This window comes from Raphanus sativus, unplaced genomic scaffold (assembly GCF_000801105.2).
Source record: "Raphanus sativus cultivar WK10039 unplaced genomic scaffold, ASM80110v3 Scaffold3554, whole genome shotgun sequence".
NCBI classification, from domain to species: Eukaryota; Viridiplantae; Streptophyta; class Magnoliopsida; order Brassicales; family Brassicaceae; genus Raphanus; species Raphanus sativus.
This window is the reverse complement of record NW_026618860.1, coordinates 1-10,588: the sequence shown is the minus strand read 5'-3', so window position 1 is coordinate 10,588 and position 10,588 is coordinate 1. Positions and strand designations below refer to the sequence as shown.

The window sequence follows — 10,588 nt, the reverse complement described above, 5'->3', positions numbered from 1 at the left end:
AACAGAGCTAACTGATGTCGCTTGTAGCTTTGGAGGAGCTGTGTGTTAAAGGTCAACTAAATATCCTAGTAAGTAAACAAAAAGTCTTCAGTTTTGGCTTCTGCAAGATCTCAAGTCAACAGTCTTAGTTTGACTTTGATCTGATTCAATGTTGTTACAAGTTATGACAAATGCATATACATGACATTCTGTCTGAAAACTTGTAAATGCAGTCACATGTGTCTATCTATGTTCATGCGATCGAATCAATCTTCATTGCAATTCAACAAAACTTTCAATCTGCAGTTTAAGAATTTGATAATACCATATATAGTTTAAGAACAACACAACCAATCACTAATAGGCAGTCTGATATTTTAAATGATCAATCATCACATTCCATATATATATATATAAATAGTTTTTTTCCCTCACACGACACAACTAGAAGAGAACATGATGGACAAGAATACAGCATCACTTTGGGGGGATCAGAGCCCTGATTCAATCAAGTAGTCACCGAGCCTCTCCACAACCATATTGCACTGTCCAGGAGTCACCGGTTCCTCATAGATACCAAAGACTAAAGCCATGGTGGTCTTCTTTATGGTAACACCACCAGCTCCCTATAATATTAGCAAAAAGAAAAAAACTTACATTGGTTCCATAAAAAACAACAAAAGAAAAGAAAAAAGGTTTATCGAGATCATCAGTCAAGTTAACCAACCTTCTTTCCTCGAATGACAGCATTTGGCTCTCCTTGGATTACCATGTACTTTGCGCCATTGATGAACAATCCCGTCGGGGCAAGTGTTCCAGGCTCTGCGAAGTCTTTGTTGATGCCTTCGATTTCCTCAGGCTTCAACTAAAAACACAACAGCAATAGTTATACACATGAGAAGCTTTGTGAGAATCAGGAGACCAAACTCAACCACATTAAAAAAAAAAAAANCATGTTCATGTCCAAAGTCACAACTTTCTGCTTGTAAAGCTTTGAACTTTGTGATCTGAACTAAAATGATTCAATCTATTCATATACGAACTCTATGGAAACTCAGTAGACATCAGCGGTGGGCTGAAGAAACAAAAACCCTAAACCTGAGGGAAATTTGCGCTCTGAGCCCAGACGCTACCGTCATGGCCGATAATTGCGGCGGCGGTGAGGCGCTGTTCGTCCCCGAGATCGCACATCAAGTGATCGTCGACGTATGTCTGCCACGACATCTTCTGGCTCCGCTTCTTCTGTTCTGTCTGTGGTTAATCAGAATGTTTGGTAGAGATAGCGTTGAAACTACAAGTGTTTTGTGTGTGTGTGTGGGGGTAGTAGTGGCATTTTACGCAAATAGACGTGCATGGACGACACGTGTCAGTATGACTATCAAATTGTCGTGTGTAGAAAAAAGATTATTGTATTTTAAGTTTTACTAATGTCTACCGTCTGTTACAAAAAAAAATACATTTTTTTAAGTTTGCTTTTAAGAAATACAGTCTTTACATTTTCGATACATTTTTATTAAATTATAATATTAAATTATAAATTTTAATAAAATTAATTGTGTGTGTTAAGTTTCTATTAGGTAACAGTTAAACACCAAAAATAATATATTTACAACTAAAAATTAAAAATATTTTATTAATATGTGTAAAAATTCTCAAATAAATATATTTTTTAAACAGATTGAGTATGTGATACTGTTGGTAAATGATTTAAAAAAACTTAAGAGAGAGAAAAATAATAATAAACATAAAACTCAAATCAATTTTAAGGAAAATGGAAAGATTTGTTTAATGAATATTTAAAAAAAAAAAAGTAAAGATTTGTTTGATGAATAACAAAACACTATATACAGGTTTAACCTTTTCTTAAAATATCTTTCCATCTTCATACTACTACCATTTCACAAAAAATGAAAAAGAAAGCTGAAATGATTTCATAGTAACATAAACTTGGATACTTTAAAAAAGGACTTGTGGGAAGGCACATTTGAAAGAAATCCTGGAAAATCAGTCAGCTTAAAGGGTGAGATATTTTGGAGGCGATCGGTAGAGGCTGTAAGAACTGTGGAGAGCAATTTTAATTTCTACTGTCTTTTGTAAAATCAATCATATTTTTATTTTCAAAATTAAATCGAAAGCCAAAACATTATAAAAGAAAATATATTAAATTTAGACAGCACTTTCTCTAGAGATTTTATGCAGTGCTCTAAAAATTCTCTACATCAAAATAAACTAAAGCCAAAGATAAAAATCTAAAACCTAAATCTTAGAGTAAAAAATAGAAAGCCTCTACCAATCATTCCCATTATTTGTTATGGAGTGGTATTAGTAAAAGTCATTAATTTGGTTTAAAATATCCAATAAAATCAAAGTTTTATAATTTTGTACTTTTATATTTTATTTCTTTTTGTTTATTTCAAAATTTATTAAGAAAATAGTGTACTAAATTATTTTGGAAGAAATATTTCTCTTTATTTAGTTAAATCATAAGTCTTAACAAATAAATAAAATTATACGACTTTATTTTAAAATAAATGAAACAGTTAGACAAAAAGTTGAAATGGCAATTATAAAAATATTTTATTTTAATGAAAACTAAAAAATAATATTAGAAATCGTACATAGAAAAAAAACAGAAATAATGGCTCAAAAGAAACAATACACATTTTCTACTAGTAGTTTTTATTCTGGTTCGGTGGGAAATTTCATTATTTTCAGTTGACCACAGAATAGTCGATTCCAGAAAACTCGATGATTCATACGGTTTCACGAGTATAGTTTACTTTATTTAAATTAATTATATACAATTGATATTTAATTTATTTAAAACGAGTAAGCAATAGAATTATGAACTTTATAGGCTTTCGTCAACTCTTTTTGGATTCTACAAATTTTAAAATCAGATTATCTCTTTGTAAGCAGCAATAGTTGCCTGATACATGACATGATGACATCCCAAAAAAATAAGGCACAAAGATTCGAGAAAACTATCCTAAACAAATATACAAACGTAAAACAGAGATAGTTTAACCAGCTTTCAAAAAAAAAAGTGTTTGATTGGTAAACATATCAGCGCAAAACGGAGTAAAACCATTTACGCTGGACCCACTATATGTAGAGTAAATTTTTTTTTTGTTATCATGTGTTTTAGTTTTTTTCTGGCGCAACTCTTTTCTCAACTAATAGAAGATGGAAATATATCGCTCATTAAAGTGGGTCCATATAACTTTGCATTTGCTTTTTGGTTTCACCATTTTACTCCAGTCCTCTGATATTTTACCAATCAGAGAACAGAGATAGTCGGCACATAAAAACTGATTTGTCTTCTTTTTTTTAATTAAGAGATTATGCTTCTTTATCGTCGGAATATCCCTTCAACGTTGAAACAGACATGCTTTAGTAGAAAATACAAAAGGTGGAACCGGTCAAGACGCAACCTCTTATTTTTAATTGTTAAAAACACTAATTTTATTTATTTTAAAATAAAATTTTAACTATAAAGAAAATTAGATTGAAAGAAATATTTTATAGTTTTATCAAAAAATTATATTTTATACTTTTATCAAAAAACAATGTTTCTTTAAATAGTAACTTTTAAAAATATTGAATATTTTTTCTTTAAATTCCATAAGATGTTAAACGGCACTATTTGAAACGAATGAATAAAATACTATTTTAGTGTTCCAAAAAAAAAAAGAGAGGATAAAATACTATTTTACAAATAGTTAACTTAAATTACTTATTTTACAAGCCCCCAAGTCAACTATGTCCATAGATGGAAAATTTAAACTGTTCTAGAATACTGTGAATAATCTTTTTTTTTTGTTTGAAACTGAACTGTGAATAATCTTTTCCTTTGAAAGTTCTTCTTTTCCTGCATTTTATATATATACACGAGAATCCTGTACCCAACTGCATATAACACACTCATGTTTAAAAGTTTTATTTGAGGCCAACCACCTGTGTGATCAGATTACCCGTCTAAAAAAAGCGAGAAAAGTTCTTCGTCTCTCACACACTCTTACATCTTCTGATTATGTCTAGTCCGAAGATCGTCAACGGTTCTGGTGGTTATATACTACAAGACGTTCCGCATCTCATCGATTATCTTCCTGACCTTCCTGTACGTTGCACTTTGATCTCTGGTTGTTGTTTTATTGATTTGTAAAGTTAAAAAGGAATATTCTCCAATCTTCACAAAGAGATCGTATCTAATATCGTCTCTTAACAATGGATGAGTCTTTTGCTTTGGGCTCTGTAGTTTTGATATGCTTTCACGGTATATATGTTATTTGCAGACTTATCAAAATCCATTAAAAGACAATCCAGCTTACTCAGTGGTTAAGTAAGTATTTTTCACCTATCCAGTAAGTATTTCTTGAATTTCATGGGTTCAGGACCGAAACCACAACATATAATATTAGTTTCGTCCCAATGTTCACTCGAACCGGAGACCCTTTAACACAATGACCATAAATCAAGTCCAGCTGAGCTAATGACCTCCAGTGATTTTCACTGCATAAAGGGTTCATAGTTTTGTGTTTTGATTTTTTTTGTTTGTTTGTCAGGCAATACTTTGTTGATACAGAAGATACTGTACCTGAGAAGGTAAATTCATCAAGCAAAATCCTTCTTTACCCTGCTTGAAAAATGGTATTTAGATGATTTATTATGTCATAATGTTCTATTTTTGTTCTTGTTATTCAGATTATAGTCCACAAAGATGGTCCAAGAGGAATCCATTTCAGACGCGCTGGTCCACGCCAAAAGGTTTACTTCGAGTCAGATGAAGTCCATGCTTGCATTGTTACATGTGGAGGTCTCTGTCCCGGTCTCAATACCGTGATTAGAGAACTCGTGAGCAGCTTATCATACATGTATGGAGTAAAGAGAATCCTTGGAATCGATGTAAGCAAGCTTTGTGAAAAACATAATATTTATGATCTCTTCGTCTACATGAGTTTGAGTTTTTGCAACTAATTGTCCTAATGGATTCTCATATGTAACAGGGTGGATACAAGGGATTCTATGCCAAGAACACGATCCCTTTGAACTCTAAAGTCGTGAACGATATCCATAAACGCGGAGGAACAATCATCGGTACCTCACGAGGTGGACATGATACCACAAAGATTGTTGATAGCATCCAAGATCGAGGAATCAACCAGGTTTACATTATTGGTGGAGACGGAACACAGAGAGGAGCTTCAAAAATATATGAGGTAACAATCATCGGAATATATATTAATTTGTAAGCTTTAACAAATCAACATGAATAGATTTGTGTATAATTAAACCATGTAGGAGATTAGGAGACGTGGACTTAAAGTTGCTGTGGTTGGAATACCCAAGACGATCGATAACGATATACCAGTAATAGATAGATCTTTTGGGTTTGACACTGCTGTGGAGGAAGCTCAACGAGCTATCAACGCAGCACATGTTGAAGCTGAGAGTAATGAGAATGGTATCGGTTTTGTTAAGCTTATGGGTCGTCACAGTGGTAAGTTTTTTTTATCTCTTCTTGTGTGTATTGCTTTGAACATTATTACAGTTAAAGCACCTTTAGAGATGTTAATGATTATATACTATTTGATGAATTACTTACAGGTTTTATAGCGATGTATGCTACATTAGCAAGCAGAGATGTTGATTGCTGCTTGATTCCGGAGTCACCATTTTACCTTGAAGGAGAAGGTGGACTCTTTGAGTACATAGAGAAACGGCTCAAGGAGCATGGTCACATGGTGATTGTTCTTGCTGAAGGAGCAGGACAAGAAATGATGTCCAAAAGCATGGAGTCTAACACTCTTGAGGACGCGTCTGGTAACAAGCTTCTCAAAGATGTCGGCTTGTGGCTATCACAGAGCATCAAGGTGAACAAAACAAAAAAAAAAAGACTCAAAAACCTTCTCTTATCTCATGACAATGAAAACTCATCAATAGTATTTTTACAGGATCATTTCAAGAAGATCAAGATGGTTATGAACCTCAAATATATTGGTAACAAAGATCATTACCCTTTTTTCTTATTTTTCATCTACTTGTATTTAGGTTTATTTTAATGGCAGTTCTTGTTTCTGGCTTTTAGATCCTACATACATGATCAGGGCGATTCCAAGCAATGCGGCAGACAATGTATACTGTACACTTCTTGCTCAGAGTGCGGTTCATGGTGCAATGGCTGGTTACACTGGCTACACTAGTGGTCTTGTCCATGGAAGACAAACATACATCCCTTTCTACGTAAGTTGTAATCAATATGAGTAAGCTTGACAGACACTGGTCTCGTTGGATGGCCTTGATTGATCTTTATGTTTTTGTATGCAGAGGATAACAGAGAAACAGAACAAAGTGGTGATTACGGATAGAATGTGGGCAAGGCTGTTGTCTTCTACTAATCAACCAAGTTTCTTGGGCCCTAAGGATATATCTGAGGCCAAGAAAGAGAAGGCGCCTCCTACTGACGGTGAAATATGTAACGGAGTTGTTGATATACCTCCGGTGACTAAAGAGATAACTAAGTGAAAGTTAAAAAAAAAAAGAAGCTTTGGTTAGAGAACTTTCAGGCATCATATACATATTCAGGGGTTTCTGAAAAATTATGCCGGAAGTGAAATAATTGTAAGAGTTTGTGAAACACATCTTTGTTCTCTTCTTTTATATGTGTTGTTTTGTAACTTTTTCACACTCCACATATCATATGATTGTGATTTATGAATAAATGAAACAATCTTTTCTTTGTTTTGGTCACATGTTAAGATTTTTTTTTTATCATTTTCTGATTTTGCACCAATATAACTTTACTTTAACGTCGACTAGAGTGAAAAACTCTAATTGTATTGAACTATAAAATCATTGTTCAATGTTAATACACATATATAATCCCTACAAAAGTCTCCAACCACTGTTTTTTTTTCTTTATTGTCGATAGCACAACAACCCAATATTCTAATTAGTCCAATCAATAACAAACATTTTTTATATGTAAATAATATCACGACTTCGTCACAGTCTCGTCGTACTCTCTCATCTTCATCAGTCAATCAACATTCAGAAACTTCTCGGCTTGTTTCTCCCATGGCTATCAACAACTTTTTGCTCTTCACTCTGACTTTCCATCTTCTCCTTCTACTCCACGTTTCATCTGAATCTTCACGGATCACCGGTGATGCGTCTCGAACGCCGACGAAGTTCCTCGAGCTCGCCAAAAGTCCGGAGGTTTTCGATTGGATGGTGAGAATCAGAAGGAAACTCCACGAGCATCCGGAGCTGGGCTTCGAGGAGTTCGAGACAAGTAAACTCATCAGGTCGGAGCTAGACCTGATGGGAGTTAAGTACAGGTATCCAGTCGCTATCACCGGCGTTGTTGGTTACATCGGCACGGGAGAAGCGCCGTTCGTTGCGCTAAGAGCTGATATGGATGCGTTACCTATGCAGGTGCTGTGTTATTTGTTTGTTTTTTGTTACTGGATAGTTCGGATAAGAGAGTGTATTAGGACCATTTAACTGGAAATTTGGTTTAGATCGGTTTAAGTAGTGAATCGAGTCAAATATGAACCAGTTAATTTCCAAAAACAATCTAGATTCTGTTTGATTCTATTTCGGTTCAAGTTTCAGATAACTCAAATAAAATATAGGTTAATTTTGAATTGTTTTAGATATTTCTGAATAAGTTTTGTGTAATTCAAATTGTTGGTTTTTCAAATATTTTTGGATATTTTAATTGAATTATTAACTGTGTTTACAAATATAATTTATTTTTTATGTATTTCAGATATGAAAAATATAGAAATCTTTCAGATATTTATAAAGTTTCGGTCTAGTTTAATTATTTAGGTCTCTTTTAGTTTGATTTTTTTCCAGATGGTAATTATGACCAGTCATAAATCATTTCCATAAGTTCACAACTATACTATAAATTCTGATTGGTTATTGACTTCAGGAAGCTGTTGAATGGGAGCACAAGAGCAAAGTTCCTGGTAAAATGCACGCCTGTGGACACGATGGTCACGTCGCTATGCTTCTTGGTGCTGCCAAAATGCTTCAAGAACATCGCCACAATTTGCAGGTTTCATAAACACTTTATATGCTGCTATATCCCTTGGCGTTCATCAGTATCACTAACCTAAGACCATGTATATGCACAATCATTCAATCTAATACTTTTGTTTTTTTTCCGTTAGGGAACTGTGGTGCTTATCTTCCAGCCAGCCGAAGAAGTTTTCGCCGGAGCAAAGAAGATGATAGAAGAAGGAGCGTTGAAGCATGTCGAAGCCATTTTCGGTATTCATCTTACCAACCAGGTTCCCTTGGGCAAAACCTCTTCACGTGCAGGTTCCTTGCTAGCGGGATCTGGATTCTTCGAGGCTGTAATAACTGGCAAAGGAGGTCATGCTGCCATCCCACAACACACCATAGACCCGATTATTGCAGCTTCAAGCGTCGTCCTAAGTCTTCAGCATGTTGTTTCACGTGAAACCGACCCTTTGGATTCAAAGGTTCCCTTTCTTAGGTTTCATCTACTTTGGTCTTGGCTTTTCTTCTAACACAAGTCATTTTTTCTCTAGGTGGTTACAGTTTCTAAGGTTCATGGAGGTAATGCCTTCAATGTCATCCCTGATTCAATCACAATAGGAGGAACTCTCCGAGCCTTTAGCGGTTATTCGCAGCTTCAAGAAAGAGTCAAAGAGGTGAGATGTGATTCAAGATTTGCACATTTGTTAGATTTTCCCGGTTTAACCAAACCCCGGTTTCATCTTGTGATTCTAGGTTATTACAAACCAAGCAACAGTTAACCGGTGCAATGCATCAGTGAATCTAACACCAGAAGGTAAAGAACCAGTCCCACCGACAGTGAACGATATGACCTTACACAAGCAGTTCAAGAACATGGTCAGAGATTTGCTGGGCGAAGAGTCCTTTGTGGAAGCACCGCCTATAATGGGAGGAGAAGACTTCTCCTACTTTGCAGAAGCCATCCCTGGCCATTTCTCGTTCATTGGGATGCAAGATGAGACAAAAAGTTATGCATCTCCTCACTCATCGCTTTATAGAGTTAATGAAGATGCGCTTCCGTACGGTGCTGCAATGCATGCATCGATGGCAGTACAGTACCTCAATGACAAGGCCTCTAAAGAGTCCTACTCATCCAAAGGCTTTCATGACGAACTTTGAAACAACACCGTCTGGTTTTATTACAACTTGTAATCATTGGTTATTAAGTTATTACTGGTTCATAGTGAATTGGATATATTATATATCCAACTATAAAAGACCCTTGCAAGGTTCTTTGTTTTAGAATATAAAGACAATGTTAAACCATTGGTTGGTACGTGTTGGAAGCTGACCATCAGATTCAAACTAAAATCGTGTATTTCATAGATTGGAATCAAAACACATAAAGTTTAAGTACCAAAGCAACATGACTAATACAAACGAAAAGGAAATATTAAAAGGTTACAAACTAGCCAAATGAGACGGCTTTCACAGGCATATCTATCAATCTTCTACTTCTCAGAAGAGTTGGGTCCTCTCTTCTTACCGAAACCAACAACTGCAAAAAAATCCATTACCCAACATATAAATCAATGTAATAAAACCATTGTTTTCTTACCGAAAACAACAACTGCAAAAAATCCATTACCCAACATATAAATCAATGTAATTAAACCATTTCAAACAATGAGACATTGTCATCTGCTAAACTAAGAGCTACTATTGAATTTTAGAGTAATCTCAATTCAAATTCATTTCAACTAAACGAGTGCAAGTGTCACTATAACAAACCTTTTATAATTACAGTAGACTAACAAAGCCTAATAAAATCAGCAAAGTATTTAAATTGCTACTCGTATGGACAAAAGGATGGATAAATTACCGGCGGTAACGAAACGGCGGTTGTGCTGGAGACGCTTGTGAGCACGGCCTCTGGGTTTCTTCTTCTTGTCTTGCTTCGCTACCTTCGGTGTCTGTCCTCTTACTTTACCGGCACGTGCCAAAGATCCGTGTACTTTTCCTGAGATCAATAAATACACATCGTTAAAAGATCCATAGGCAAAAAAATATATAATTCACAAAATGAAACGATTTGGTTAGCTGTAGCATAAACAACACTAGGGGGGTTACCCATGGCTGATTAGTTTTCTCTGCTGTTTCTTCCGACGGCTGCAATAAGCTGAAACTAGTGCGTGATCTCAGTGTTAGGGTTTTCGAGCTGATCATATATATATTTGTATTACTCGACAACGACATTTCTTGGGCCTTATCGTGAAGAAATATTTATTATGGACCCGTACTAAAAACTACTATTGTGTCTCAGGTATATAGCCCAATAACTTCTTTTTTTGCTTCTTTAATATATTTTCTATTTTCTTTTATATTCTGAATAAAATTACTAATTTTTAACTTTTCTTTTATATTCTTATAAAACTGCTATTGTGTTAATTAAAACAATAGACTATCTTTATTATATTTTCTATTTTCTACTTTAAAATAAGAAATACTGAAATAGTTGTCAAAAAAAAAAAAAATCTGAAATAAAGGTCAATTTAGTTTAATATTCCACTAATATTAAGAGTATAAAAGAAAATAGCAATTTATACTTTAGACT

At 34.6% G+C, this 10,588-nt stretch overlaps 4 protein-coding genes across 4 annotated transcripts; 2 read left to right on the top strand and 2 right to left on the bottom strand.

Moving 5' to 3' along the window:
- Positions 1-280: 280 nt before the first annotated feature.
- Positions 281-1,265, bottom strand: LOC108847462 (profilin-5-like). The gene is made up of 3 exons (XM_018620704.2): positions 1,078-1,265; positions 707-844; positions 281-605 (listed from the first exon to the last, which is right to left on the bottom strand). The coding sequence occupies exons 1-3, from the start codon at positions 1,201-1,203 to the stop codon at positions 471-473; spliced, it is 399 nt and encodes a 132-aa protein (XP_018476206.1). The 5' UTR covers positions 1,204-1,265; the 3' UTR covers positions 281-470.
- Positions 1,266-3,835: 2,570 nt separating this feature from the next.
- LOC108845730 (ATP-dependent 6-phosphofructokinase 7) lies at positions 3,836-6,721 on the top strand. The gene is made up of 10 exons (XM_018618897.2): positions 3,836-4,099; positions 4,275-4,321; positions 4,545-4,584; positions 4,684-4,884; positions 4,986-5,198; positions 5,281-5,479; positions 5,587-5,852; positions 5,934-5,979; positions 6,068-6,222; positions 6,307-6,721. The coding sequence occupies exons 1-10, from the start codon at positions 4,013-4,015 to the stop codon at positions 6,502-6,504; spliced, it is 1,452 nt and encodes a 483-aa protein (XP_018474399.1). The 5' UTR covers positions 3,836-4,012; the 3' UTR covers positions 6,505-6,721.
- Positions 6,722-6,874: 153 nt separating this feature from the next.
- LOC108847461 (IAA-amino acid hydrolase ILR1-like 2) lies at positions 6,875-9,300 on the top strand. The gene is made up of 5 exons (XM_057001377.1): positions 6,875-7,416; positions 7,922-8,047; positions 8,163-8,477; positions 8,547-8,669; positions 8,749-9,300. The coding sequence occupies exons 1-5, from the start codon at positions 7,057-7,059 to the stop codon at positions 9,151-9,153; spliced, it is 1,329 nt and encodes a 442-aa protein (XP_056857357.1). The 5' UTR covers positions 6,875-7,056; the 3' UTR covers positions 9,154-9,300.
- A 33-nt stretch (positions 9,301-9,333) lies between these two features.
- On the bottom strand, positions 9,334-10,211 carry LOC130506683 (40S ribosomal protein S30). Its single transcript, XM_057001378.1, has 3 exons — positions 10,105-10,211; positions 9,857-9,994; positions 9,334-9,532 (listed from the first exon to the last, which is right to left on the bottom strand). Exons 1-3 carry the CDS (start codon positions 10,106-10,108, stop codon positions 9,486-9,488), a joined length of 189 nt encoding a protein of 62 aa, XP_056857358.1. The 5' UTR covers positions 10,109-10,211; the 3' UTR covers positions 9,334-9,485.
- Between the last annotated feature and the right edge of the window lie 377 nt (positions 10,212-10,588).